A 14,568-nucleotide genomic window follows, 5' to 3' on the forward strand; every position below is an offset into this window, starting at 1 on the left:
TTCTTACATTAATTTCTCGTCAACTCTAAGTGAACGTATATTATAACAAGATGTCGCAATATCATGGTGATACAATTCTCAAAAATTACAATTGAAATAATTGTAAAACTGCAAGACTTTATAACATGTCCGCGTATAAACTCTGGAGCAGAACATTAATCCGTTACTGCTGGTATTTTGAAGACGATTGGCTTCATACTTATGAATTTATGGCATTGAAATGATAAGAGTTGGGAACATGCTTTCACGTGCCTGCACGGACGAAAATATTGTCATGATGTACGTGTAATATAAAATGAGTGGTGGGTAACGTAGGTTTCACTTCAATTTTATCATAATGGAAGTTTTCGTATGCTTGACGTCTTGTAACGTGTTATCTTCATATTGATGTCTTGTAACTTGTTATCTTCAGCTGTCACTTCATGCTCTTGAAAGATATGTTTCGAATCCATAACTTTACAGACTCCATAACTTTGCTGTCGCAACAGTTATTCTATGCAGGAACAGTTTGAAAATAGCAGTTGCAATACAATAGTATTCACAAAATTTGTAACACTTGTATGAAACAAGAAACGGCAGAAACGAGATGGTTACTCTATTAAAGTGTTTCATAATGAACAATAACGCCGTATTGCTTGTATTTGAAATTTCTGAACTCGGTAAACAAGAGATAGGGACAGAAGGAACCAAGAAATGCTCTTTGTTAATTAAATAAATGACCACTTTGCTAAGTTGACTATGGCAAATGAGGTCGATGAAATAACGTCAAATTACATAGTTGCATTAGCACAATAATGGGTAGGATGAATGAAATTGTCATTAGTGAAATGATGTACTCGATTGTCATTGTTTTGTATGCATAAGACAGTATAATCCACAACGATAACAAGAATAACAAGTCTTGCATTAATAATTCTTGCCGTATCTGGAAATTGTCTCCTGCATGGAAAATGTTTCTGAATCTTTCAAAAGAAAAGTGAAAGGACAAGTTGCTATACATGCACAACAAAGGTACTGATAATGATTACAGGCAGGCCCGTAAGTAGGATTTTCATGGGGTGGGGGATGGGGTCAGAGTTAGAAAAGTCGACTACTTCCAGTTATAATCACCTGACAGGGAGAAAAATAAAAGCTCCCGTGCCATTTTTTCTTTTGTTTCATTTCTTTTACCGGGTTTCATCGACTGACAAGCAAGAAAAAAAAACAGAAAGAAAAGAAAATTGAAGAAATATAAAGAAAGGCTTCAGCTTAATTCTATGCTGCCAGTACGAGCCCAATTTCATGTTTTTTTTTATTTGTTTATTTCAAACTGGGGAGGAGGATTCTGCGATTCATTTTTTTTCTTTTTATTTCCTTTTGTTTATATTTTGACTGCTGGCAAAGGGGCGGTGGACCTCGAACCCCCTCCCCTATAGTTACCCTGGTAGGGTAAATAAAAAAAAAGATGCGTGACTTTGCTTCTTTTTTTTTTGTCAACTACGCGACGGGTATATGTTTTTTTTTTCTTGAATCTTTGGTTAGAGATATGATTTTTCGCCAATCTGATTGCAGCTTATACGTTCCCTATATATGGGGTTTTAATCTCAGCACTGCTCTTCCCCATTGCAACTGCATTAACTTCAACGAGAAGGAAGAACAAAAAATGTTGATGTCTTAAACATATATCTTACTGAAACATACATCAGTATAATTATTATTAGCATTATTATCATGTAGGCCTAATCTATGATGGTATACTCAGTAATAGTTAAAATTATATTTCTTTAATGCACATGTATTTTTGTTACCTTTTCTTCATTCAAAGTGTGTTTTTCTTCACTTTGAGATCATCAACGATATAACGACACAAATTTGAGTTAATTTTCTCCGTTAAAAATAGTCAGGTAGTAGTTAGTCACCATATTGATTTATGATAACCGAAGATAAATATAATTGAAAAGACTTATTTCCCTATGGAATTCCTTCAACTATAGTTCTAGAACAATTAAATGTTATTTTTATCCACGCACATTCCTTAAAATATCCTTTTTCAATGACATGAAATGATGAAACTTACGTTACCAAAACTAGAAACTTACGTTACTATATTAATGCAGGGACCTGATCCAATAGTTTTGAAGTAGAGATCTGCGTAATCCCTAAGTTTATTAGCTATTCATTGAATTTTCTTAAAACAATGTTAAATTCATTGTTTATACCTGGAATATGACATCATTAAAGCCAAGTTGAACATCAACCCCACCAAACGTTTTTTTTTTTCAAAGATACTGTGATTATGTCCCCTTTTACTGCATCCTCCCAACAAACAAGAACATACGGCTGTAAATGAATTTGATATGTTTTGACGGAGAAACTCATCAACAACATAACTGCAACAATTAAATTGTCTCAAATTAAATGGGCTTTTCTGTGGATTGTCTGTTATCAACATGACAACATCTTGAAACTTACGTTACCAAAATTTGAAACATACGTTACGTAATAAATTGAGTGATTTATTTCAAAAGAATAAACCTGTACAGCAAAGCAATAACTGGATCTTTACGGTGGAATCTACTGACTTAATAAAGACACAATAAACAGAAGTAAAGCATGATTCTATGAAAAACAACAACACATTTCCAACAATCAAATACTTACTCAGTTTTTCAACACATCATGTAAAGGTATTTTGCGCGCTGCCAATGCTCAAGATGCCATTGAAAGAAGTTGCTGAGCTATCCCATGACCTCAAATCGACGGCACAGATTCGAGAAATGTACATTTAGGTGGTAATTAATGGTGTAATTAAGCTTTCTGTCATTTGGTGGTAACGTAAGTTACATCACGTATGTTACACTTGTGGATTAAATCGTATAAGTTAGCAACATAATAATGAATCTTTTGCCACCCATGGGTATGACGACAATCTACTCCATTAGTCTCAACTCTAGAACAATCATTCAGAGCCATGCACCTTCATACTTTTTACAAAGATGGTAACGTATGTTACTTCTCTTAAATCTACCTTTTTAAAATCTATATTTGCGAGATTAGCAGTCGCATGTCTTTTGAAGCTGAGTGATGAAATATCTTTTAACATAAACTTACACCCCTTTTGGTCAGAAAAACAATACAATTGTGTAGTACTCACTGTAATAGCATAACCAAGTTGGCAGTACAAAGATGGTAACGTATGTTTCAGCGGATCTGGCGACACATTTCCATCAGTTATTCTGTTGATAAAGAATGGTTAGTTTAAAAAGTTGTGTTAGGTTTTCATAGAACCTTAAGCCACTTTTCTGAAACCGTGAATAAGCTTCCTCTTTATGCTCATATTTTCCCACAAAGTTGAGAAAACATTAAAAATCATCGTTGGCGACATGCACTTTTAAGCCTGTTGGCCGAACTTGACCCTCCACCAATGGATTAGTGGTATAATTTCGCCTTCGAAATGATTTCAGTTTTTGTTTATATGTCCCTTGGCATCACATAAAATCACAGGGGCATTTTGAAAGAGCTTTTTATCTCTCCTAGGTGAGTAGGAACATAAGCGACACGATTTTTGACCAATTGCGCCGAAATAGTGGTTTTGGGCCTATAATGCATTGGATGCCAGTGGCAATTCGTGAAAATTTCATTGGCACTGTGAAAAAGGCTGACATTGGCTCCAGTTTGCAAAATTTCATGCTAAGAATACTTCTTGCTTTACAGTTAATGGAATAGTGTTACTTAGTTAAAAAAAAAAAAGAGAGAGAGAGAATAGCACAGAGCCATGGTTTAAAATCTATGCTCCCCATGTACTGTAATGGAGAAATAGCTGTTTTGCAGAAAGTTTTCAGGAGATTTAACATCTTAGAAAGTTAATAGAGCCTAACTATTTGCAAATGTACATTATAGTCACATACTGAAGCTCCAGAGTACAGCAAGTGTGGGATTGTTACTGCTCTCAGTTGGAATCCACATCTGACGTCACGGAAGGGCTAATGGTAGGTGAGGTAAAGGCCATGCCTGAATTACCATGAAAACTTGGCATTAGTGCCTCAACGTAAATCCTTCACCTGTACACTCCATTAATGCTGGTGGTCTCAAAAAGTACCAAGCTGATGATGTCTTGATGTGTTTCAGGGGTACAAAGTGCCCTTCGTGTATTGTTTTCATTATTAATTTTTCATCTCCCCCAGATTAATGGTATGAGTGTGACAGATGCTTTGAAATACTGATTACTGTAGAACCAGAAACAATCGCAGCATGAAACCTTTGTGAATTGGAGCGGACAGACTTTTTAATGGCATGAAATTTTTGTGAATTGCCAAATATTGATGTGCAGCATTGTGCTAGGAATCTATGAATCGTGCGGACCATTTTTTTCATTTTGTGTGTGTGCATTTTACTTTTTATTTATTTATTTTTTTGGTTGCAATTTTGACTCCTCATGAAAGTAAAAAACTTTGCTCTTTTTTTTTTTTTCCAAACACAAAGGAACCAAACAGGATCAGACTTCCAGTGTTTTGGAAACTGTTGATATAAATACATGTGCAACCACCCACTATAGATTTCGTGGGCATCTATTTTTGTCGGATGCCAAAATCAAAACCAAAACAAAACAAAACAAACCATGAGCAAACAGTATTTCCATGGCATTACCAAAATAATGCTGTGGCCCAAAAAACAATGAATGAAAATGTGATACATACAGTATAATAGAGGGCTGTTTTGTCATGAATGATCTTCATGCTCTCTGTTGTTCTTTTCTCACACCTTGATCTGCAAATTTATGATTTTTTTTTTTTTTTTTGACCACCACTCTATGGCTTGTGCATCAGTGCTTGCCCTCAGAAAAGCTTCTTGCAGGAGAGGCATGATTTTTTTTTTTTTTATTCCTCTGAGGAATGGATGCCTTGAGCTCCTGGCAAAAAAAAAGGTGATGATCGTTTTTAAAGATACATTTCCATTCCTCATTGGTTTGCCTACCCGAGGCCGCTTTGATGTCAAATTTCAGAGCTGTGCTAGGTAAATGTCAAGTATCCTCTACCGATTGCACCTTTTTTCCTATTTTTTTGTACTTGGGTATCTGCTTTAAAGGGTCAGAATGAATGATTAGATCTTTAGTAGCATAGTACTCACACACAGCAACAATAACGAAAAAAAAAAAATGAGTGATTTTTTTTTTCTTGGTCACTTTCAAGGACTGATTTTGTTGTGATTTCTTAGGTCACCTGGTGTATTCTACATAATATGAGAGAATTTATATGCAATGCATCCAGTGATTGATATCTGCTGTACATTTTAAAGTGGTTCTATTGCCAGAATATAGTACAACTTGTAAAGAGGTGCTCTATTTGAAAGACAAATATCATTTGTTAGTACATTATCACAGTCATCTTGACGATCATTACAAAAGTTCATAAATTTGATTTTTTTTTTTAAATTGTATTATTTCATAACTGCAGCTCAAAAGTGTGAGGGAAATAAAGTTTACTGTATAGTGTAAGTGTAATTAATGCTGGAATGAAAAGTTTTGGGATTACAATTGACAGTTTTGTCATTGTTTTTTATTCTCCCCCTGAATTCTTAATCTGTGTATTCAGTCTGTTATACTAGAGGCCCAGTAGACATAAATTTGGAATTACACATGTAAAGTATAATAGTATTAAAGTACATTACAGACAGTGAGTGATGAAATGAGAATGATACTGAAATTAGAAAACAGAATGGTAGTGATTACATGAGGTTTGGACCATGGATGATATTGGATGGGATTTGATAATGGTGTAATTATTAATCTGTTCAATTGCTCTCATCTGATCTGGTATTTCAGGTTGTCAGGGTAAAGAAAACACTTGTATTAATCCTGCAATTATTAAAAAGAGATTGGCTTCATATAGCCAAATATTTAGTGCCATCTCTATGTTCCTGATATTACATTTGTAGGGAGTTCTATCACAAGTCTGAATTCAGTAGACCAAAAGGAATGCAAATTGTGGGGTTTCATTTCAGTTTGATGCAAAACATGTTGTGCTGCAGAGAGAATCTGCATCCAAACACATGAGTTATGGGTTTTTGCATTCAATGCAAAAATAGATATTATTTCGTACTGTTCACACACACTTTGCGGGAAAAAATAAGTTAAAAAAAGAGTAAAAGAATCAACAGTGATGAGAATGTGACCAGGGCATCTGTGTGTTGTTTTTGTTTGTTTGTACATTTCCATCTGTGAAGATGGCTAGATAGCCCACATTCAGCTGTGTAAAGCTGGTCTTCCATGGGGTCCAGTTAGATGTGAGGTGGGACCACTTCACCGGGTAAAACACCCTGCTCTTTGCGATGAATGAATGAAGCGGGATCTTTTACGTGCATGAGTGGTGACTCTCTCATACACCGGACCTCCATTTTATGTCCTATCCGAGGGACAGAGTGTTTTACCTCTTGTTAGAGGGGACGGTATGCTTACACACAACATTGCTCATAGTCCAGATTCGGGTTCGAACCCGGGCCCATAAGATCGTGAGGTAGACGCGCTACCGACTGAGCCAACTCACCGCCCTTACTATGGTGAGTGGCATTATGGGATTAAAAGAATCAATAAAGTCTATGTGTGCCATTCATACACACCACACAGGGCAGATTACCTTTGATAGTTAAAAAAAAAATCAACGGTGACTGATTTTCATTTTGACGTGCGGATCACTATCATAAAGTTTTTTTCATTTGTGCCCCGATGAATAAACAGATTTTGCTGCATGTTCCTAAAACTGATTTTCAAAAACCATCATTTATTCTTTAAATTGTTATGTGTGTGTGAATGTGGCTACAGAAGGCTGGATGTAATTGCGCACAGCATGATCTGAGCTTGATCACAACCACATGTTGAAGGCGACCAGATGCATAATTGATGTTTCTAGGGGGGTATACGCTATCATCCATTCATCTACGACCCAATGATTGAAAGTGATGCGAGATCTAGATAATTGCACAGAGCATGTCTACTGTATACGCTGTTATTTTCGCGAATGACAAGGCCATAGACATTTTCGCAAGATGTCGTTTTCGCGAATTGACGCCGATGCTTAAGTTAATGCAATATTAACAGGGTGCATGGAGATATTCTCACGTGTTATTAAATTCGCGATCCAACTGTAATTCGCGAAATTCGCAAAAATAACAGCTTATACAGTATTCACTGTTACCAGTAGACATTACTTTCTTATCCAGACATAGACATAGTTTCTTTATCCAGTAGTTCCAACACCAAAACTTTAGAAATTTATAACTTTTGCATCGATTGTCCAATTTTCCTCAAAATTTTACTGATCAATGTGTTCTAATAATGTTGCTGCTTTCACTCAAGCCACATTTCATTTTGGATTTTGGTTTCCTATAATGAATAAGTATTGGGGATTCAAATCTTCCAGATATCCATCTCATTTTCATCATGATAGGGGTTTACTTTTTGAAAGATTTGGAAATATATTGATCATGGTTTTTGTGCGATTTATACTACATAAGTTTTGAGATTTAGTGAAATTATCGGTATGCATATTTCATCACATGAACAGTTTACTGCTATACTTGCTGCTTTTGACTGCAGATGTTCAAATAAAAACTAGAAAAGCACTTAAAATGAGAGTGCAGACGTCCGCCGAGCAGCCACTTTCCACTGATGATCTTGCTCTTCCATCTAGAGATCAGTGATTTCCACCCATAGTGTGCATGCTGAAAAATCGCCCGATTTCCCAACATACCTAGCAGAAGCCCTTGTTATGTCATAAACCCCCAGCTGCGCAGTGCGCCTCACCCTAGCAGAAACTAGAGCACGCACTTTAGTGCGCGTATGAAAACCTCAAAAATGCACAGCTTGTTCAGCGAGCTCATAGACCCGACCTGCCAAAATATCGAAAATCCTTCATAAAATCCATAAAAATTTCCGGGTCACTACCAAAATTTAATCATGTGTACCTTGTGTCATTCTCAACCTTTCCTGCAAGTTTCATCCAAATCCGTTTTCAACTTTTTGAGTTATTTTGCACACAGACAAACAAACAAACAAGCATACAAATCAACGCGGTGAAAACATCTTACTGATTGCCCATAACTCTTCACACAACTTCCTTCTGCGGTTTGTGGCTGACTTGAGCAAGATTGTGCATATTTTTTTTTTTCACTGTCAAAGATATATTGTGTTGGTGACAGTGATATCGCCATGGAATCCTTCATGATCAAGCAAGAGAAAATATGTAGAAGCCATACAACGGGGACCAAAGCAGTGTCTGTGTATTGCTCCTGTTTTTTGTTTTTCCATCGTTCACATCTGCTTTGACTTTGCCAACCACAGTTTACTGTAAATCCAGAAATGTTTGCGTGCATTTTAGTCGCGTAAATTCCGTGAGAGCCAAGATTCGCAAAATTAAAATGCATGTGAAAGTTCTTGTCCACATGTATATATCGATGCATTGAATGCCAGTGGCAGTTCACAAAACTTTCATACCGCGAAAAAGGCTGTCGGCTCCAATTCGCAGAAAATTTAATGCACAAAAATATCTTGCTTTATACAGTAATTGCCTTCGGCAAATATGTGACACAGAACACAGAAATGTTTGGACATACTATGTAAATTTTCATTCTAGTAGTCAGAAATCTGTAACACTTTCAAAAAATTGAAAGCAAAATTAAGATGGTATATTTATCATCGCTTTAATACACGCATATATGATATACCCATCTACCATTGGTGAGTTTTCTAATTATCTTTTTATTTGGTGTACTTTTTTTCTTTAAATCTATGATATGAAATAATAAAGTGCATTAGCATTGCATGGCATCTTTTTCCACAAGGTAAAGTCCACATACATATTGTATGTATACATCCCATGTTGAAAAGCAGAAAAAAACCCCCCAAAAACTAACAAAAACACACAATATATCTGATTAGAGGAAATAAAGAAAAAAATATGATATTTGATTTTGTAGTGGTTGAAAGTGATAGCAGCCTCTCGTGGTGGGCTGTCAAACACATCTATTTTTTATCATCTACCGGTGTGACATCATTAACCGCAGAAAGATGAAATGATAGAAAGTGGAAAGTAATAAAAAAGACAAGAAAAGACAAAAAAAAAAAAAAACAAGGATCAAGAACTTTGAACGACGGAATATCCAAGCTTCCATCTTTTGCGATGAAACTTGTCGAGTGCCATCACCCGGTATTGCCCAGCCAAAGAAAACATTTGTTTTGTTAAGGAAACTGATTAATAAGAGCCGCTAAAACACTTGAACTCATTTGTGTTTGTATAGTGCATGTGTGTCTGTGTGTGTCTGTGTGTGTCTGTGTGTCTGTGTGTGTGTATCTGTTTCTGTGTTTGTGTGTGTAATATATTAACCATTATCTTTAGCTAATGAGGACACTTTATCTGTTTTGCTTGTGGGGTCCAAAGTCCAGCCATGATAGCACTTGACTAATAATAGGAAATGATACCTAATATACCCTGCAGATTTGCCTGTTCATGTTACACGTCTGTTGCAATTGGTGTGCTTACATTGTATACTGGATGTAGCATCGAAGTTGAACTTTGCAAGAACCGGTGGATAGAGCTTGCAAGTTACACAAACTCGTCTTTTACCCTATAGCGGCCCTCTCTTTGCCTCGGGAACAATGAGGAGTGGATTATATCATGGTATTCGCTGCTCCTTGGATATAACTGCATGTCACTGTCAGCGCACGTTTATGGGGATAATCATACTGGTCATTGGTTAGAGGCATAGCTTTTAAACCCTTTGTCTTTTTTTACCGGTGGATCGGTGATCGGATTTTATGCAAACGTCTTTCTTGTCATTGAGATGGTCTGACAGTGTGTTGATGGCAGTGTGTGTTTAATGAATGTCAGTGCTGTGTGTGTGGATGGATGGATTTTCACGGTTTGCAGGCACACAAGTTCTGCTGATATTGATACAATGTGCCCCAAAGTTATATAAATGAGCAAGGAGCAGAGCAAGTGGGCAGATGTTCAATTTTTTTTTTTTATTTATCTATTCACTTATCTATTTATTTATTTATCTATTCATTATTATTATTGTTTTTTTTTCATGTATTTATATATTTATTTATTTATTTAAATTATTTTATTTTATTTTGTTTTATTATTTTTTTAATTTTTTAAATCTTTTTATTTTGATCTTTATTTTTTATTATATTTGTTTATTATTATTATTATTATTTTTTTTTTTTTGGGGGGGTCTTTTTTGGTCTTTTTCATGGGGGTGGGGGTGCCTAGCCTTGAGTGAGGTTAAAAACCAACGAAAAGTATTATCTGGGAGCAAGTTAATTTTATCTAATATCAGGAGTGTGTGGAGTATAGTTCCAGGGAATACCAGCAAAGAAATCAAGAGATTTCAGGAGAACTCTCAGTATGCAACTGAATGCATTTTTGTATGAATCAAGCGTACTGCTGCATTTTTATCAGTTGTAAAAGGCAATACTTATGAGAATGGGAACCATATATTGTTTCAGTAATGCCACCATTCAAATATTGGGAAGAAGGCAAAGAAAAAGTGAATAATTTTGTGTAGTCAATGCTGAGACTCAAGATAAAATGCTTTAATGCAGCAGATTTGAAAACTCTTGGGAATAACAAAACTGAACAGTTTTGATAGAATTTCCTTTTATGATAACATTTGTGCATGACATACATAATGTGAGGCAAACAACTTATATTCATGTCTCTTTCCATGGAACCTAATTTAGTTTGACCATTGTATAGTTGGAGGAAGAAGCCTTAAAAGACATTATGGTGATCCATTTTAGAGGACAATTCAGGGCCTATATACAGTGCAGCTATTTCTGTGATGTTTTTCACATTTTTCAAGTTATTTGTGACGATACTGTCAAGGCAACAGGGGAGGTAATTTTTGCGAAACTGAAAGAGAACTGAAAACAGAAAAACAATCCTGAATTTCAAAATAGGCCTTCATAGCCATATATCTCTCTCAACCCCTGATAAAAGTGACTAAGAAACAACAACAACAACAACAACAAAAACAGAAATAAAGTTACTTTGAACCAGGAGGCAGTCACACTGTTTGCTTCATTTTTGTAATCATGTATCATGTATTCTGTATAATGGAAAGGTCAGTACTTGTAAATTTGGCATTGTAGACCACAGCAAACTGGCAAAAATACTGCATATTCCAGAAAGCCAAGTAGTTCTTTGAAGACACCATAGGTAATGTTAAAGTGGTAATGCCTGTTGCACAGTACAAATCTGTTTGAATGTGCTAGCTCATAAAATAGTTTTTTTTTTTTTTTTGAAATATTATTATTATTATTATTATTATTATTAGTAGTAGTAGTAGTAGTAGTAGTAGTAGTAGTAGTAGTAGTAGTAGTATTTATTTATTCATTTATTTATTTATTCATTTATTTATTTATTTATTTATTTATTTATTATTATCATTATTTTTACTTTTTCATTCTGTTTTTTAGAGCAGTCAATACCATCATATCAACTTTGCTGGTTGGCTATCAGATGGTAAAAGTTACCTCATTTGTGATGACATTCAAGGTATTGGTATGCTTCCATAAATTCCTTTATCACAGATTTAATATTGGCTAGTTGGGCACTGATATGAATAATTAGACACAACAGCTGTGCCACGGTGTCAGTGTCCTGTCAATGAAATAGGTTAACTCTGGATTTTATGCAGGTGTACATGCAAGAGTCCGTACATTCATGCACCATGCTGTATGTTGTGTACACATCCTGTGGAAGTGAGTACAGTGTACAGTAAAACATCATTAAAATGAAGAGGTGGAACATGACAAAAACACTTTTAAAACAAGTTGAATTTGCAGGTCCCACTCTTTGATTTTTGCTTTTGTTTTGATACCTCGATATAGTGAGAAATCTGATATTGGCATAACGAGGTATTTTGGCATAGTTTATTTTATTAAGTCCTCATTATAGAAAAAAAAAAGGTTCAACTCTACAAAGGTTAAATAAGTTTTTTTGTTTTTTTTTACGTTGGAGATTAGGCTGTTCAGATGCCAAACCAATGCCTAAAATCAAGCACAACCAGCTTGGAGAAAAATGCCCTGAGACAAGGAATTGATGGAACATAATTTGCGATACCTGGCTACATCATGTATCAAAAACAAATGAAAAAAAAAAAAACAAGAACGAAAATAACAACAATAACAAAGAATCATGTTTTTTAATAGTTAGCTTTCTGGTGTGCGAAAATGCCTTTATTGTGCAAGAATGCCTTCATTTACTTAGTTTTTTGCCATTTGATACAACATATACAAATTGTATGTTTTCAACATGTTTGTTGTCCATTGTTTATAAACACGGCAGCATGGGGATTCCATGGTTGGCCCGATTCATTTGCTGCCCATGGGGGTACATTTGAAAAACGTGAATAGCAATGAATATTTCATTCATATGACTGGGCTCCATACTAACTTTTTTTTTTTTTTGGCCCGATGAGGCCACCAAAATCATCAATTTCAAATTTTTGGTGGCCCGAGAGAAAAATTTGATGGCCCCCCCCCCCCCCCCCCAAAAAAAAAAAACAATTAAAAACATTAACTCACTGCATGCATTTATGCATTTCTGGTGCAAAAAAATTACGAATTTATTGACATACTTGGCCCGAGGCGGGCCACCAAAAAAAAGATTTTTGGTGGCCCCGGGCCACCGGGCCATTGTTAGTGTCGAGCCCTGCATATGATATTTATATTCAGTGAAAGTGCGCTTTGAGGCGTACGCTAATCGGTAACGGTCGACTCCAGTGAGATCAGTGATAGAGCTATAAATGCAGTTTGTTGTGGGGGTTCTCAAAATAAATCTGTGGCGGGGCACCCTTCCCATTCCATGCATTTCACATGCTACAGGGTCTGTCAAGCGAGGGCCCGTGGTTGGAAGATCATGGTTGCACACAAGCTCCGTCTCAGCACATGCTTCTCATACATCGTTGACATTTATCACGTATGCAGCTTTTTTGCAGGCAATGTTCCCACAGGTGTTCCCCAAGCTCCCAGACCAGGCTGTGTGTACACCGATCAATCAGTTTGGACAAGTCCAAAGTCCGAGTACTGCTGCAGTGGCCCCTACCACCATCTACAGCAGAGATTTTTTTGCTTTGATAAAGATGGCAAACTTTGCAGTAAATGCTAATTGTGGCTTCAGCAATGAGTCGGTTTAGTTTATCACGTGTTCCTTGTGTTTCTAGTTCACTCATTAACTAAGTCGTTTTGTCACGGCGTCGCACAAGGCGCTGATGGTCCTATAGTTGCGCCATTTAGGAATTCCAGGTGTGGTCAGAAGTGTCACTACCACACACTCATCTCGTCAGTTAGATCGATCAGGGTGTAATCGTCGCTGCTTTTCACACTGGATTAAACACCGGGTTTAACATTTCTCGAATGGTCCAAGAGATGGGTGCAGATTGGTGTGCTTCGTAACGTCTTTTCTTGATTGCTTGTGTTGAATATTTTGATGGGTCCATTTGAAGTTCTTCATTGGTCCTTGTAAATAATTCAGTCACCCCCTGCACGTGTGAGTGTGTGTGGTGTGTGTGCAGATAACTTTGTATGTCTGTTTGTGTGTATGTGTGTGTTGCATAACTGTTTGTGTTGGTGCGTGTATGTGCATTCAAACTTTGGGTATATACGGTCATATTTGTAGTGTGAATATAACCTTGAATTTGACACGGTAGTGAAGTACATCTCACACCACTTGACGCTAAAAATTCACTCTGATTTCCATCACCACTGAAGATTGACGTGCATCTAACACCCAAGAATGACTGTGACGAGTCAAACTGTGCATGGATGAAGACATGGGATGAACAGCTATGCATCCCGTTTTCATTTTTAGCACGTGTGAGGATACTTGGATGAGCACTTGAGTGATGTGATGTAATGTTTGACGACCTGCCTTGGAAGTTTTACACTACTAAAACAAAGAACCCTTTCTCAACAACAACAACAAAAACAACAACGTATCACCTACTTTCTCCTGTATTGCGCAATCTGACTGAATTGGGTACCACCCCTTGCGGACGTTCTTCCCTCCTGAAACCCCCTGACCCTGCCCCCATTTTGCCTTCATGCCGGGTATGATCCGCTCAGCCCTGTCGCGTAGCCGGCGGGGCAGCGAGAGTGGGGGCGAGTCCAGCCCCGTCAACCACCTGGCAGAATGGCGGGAGCGGCTGGAGCGCTCCTTCCCCGAGGACTACCACCTGGGACTTCAGGACCGTAGCCCAGATGAGGGTGAGTGTGCCTGTGAGTGTGTGTTTGGGGATGGGGGGGTGGAGCCTGTGAGGCCCATGTGGCCCCTGAGACCTGTGAGGCCCATGAAGCCTGTTTTTGGATGCATATCATGTATTGGGCAAGAAAACTATTTGATGAGAGCACGCCAAAGTCGAAGTACATGTACGGGTGTGTGTGTGTGTGTGTGAGTGTGTGTGTGTGTGCGTGTTTTAAGACAGTCCCTACAAATCCAGGGAACTCAACAGTTTTGGTACTGATGGGTTCAATCTGAGTTGGGTGCAGACTTTACCCCTTAGAATCTCTTGCAGAACAGTGGCATAACA

At 37.1% G+C, this 14,568-nt stretch overlaps 1 protein-coding gene across 2 annotated transcripts in view; it reads left to right on the forward strand.

Moving 5' to 3' along the window:
• Nucleotides 1-9,120: 9,120 nt before the first annotated feature.
• Nucleotides 9,121-14,568, forward strand: part of LOC139722866 (uncharacterized) — a 61,380-nt gene continuing 55,932 nt past the window's right edge. The window contains exons 1-2 of one of the 2 annotated variants that reach the window (XM_071634148.1): nt 9,121-9,725; nt 13,751-14,245. In XM_071634148.1, coding sequence (XP_071490249.1) covers nt 14,083-14,245 — 163 coding nt within the window. In that variant the 5' untranslated portion in view covers nt 9,121-9,725; nt 13,751-14,082. Of the gene's footprint in view, nt 9,726-12,655; nt 13,138-13,658; nt 14,246-14,568 lie in introns of those variants that run through there. The other variant, XM_071634147.1, reaches the window with a different exon arrangement.

The sequence above is a fragment of the Diadema antillarum genome, unplaced genomic scaffold (genome assembly GCF_040938485.1).
Source record: "Diadema antillarum isolate AM-2024a unplaced genomic scaffold, OU_Dant_1.0 scf00000174, whole genome shotgun sequence".
NCBI classification, from domain to species: domain Eukaryota; kingdom Metazoa; phylum Echinodermata; class Echinoidea; order Diadematoida; family Diadematidae; genus Diadema; species Diadema antillarum.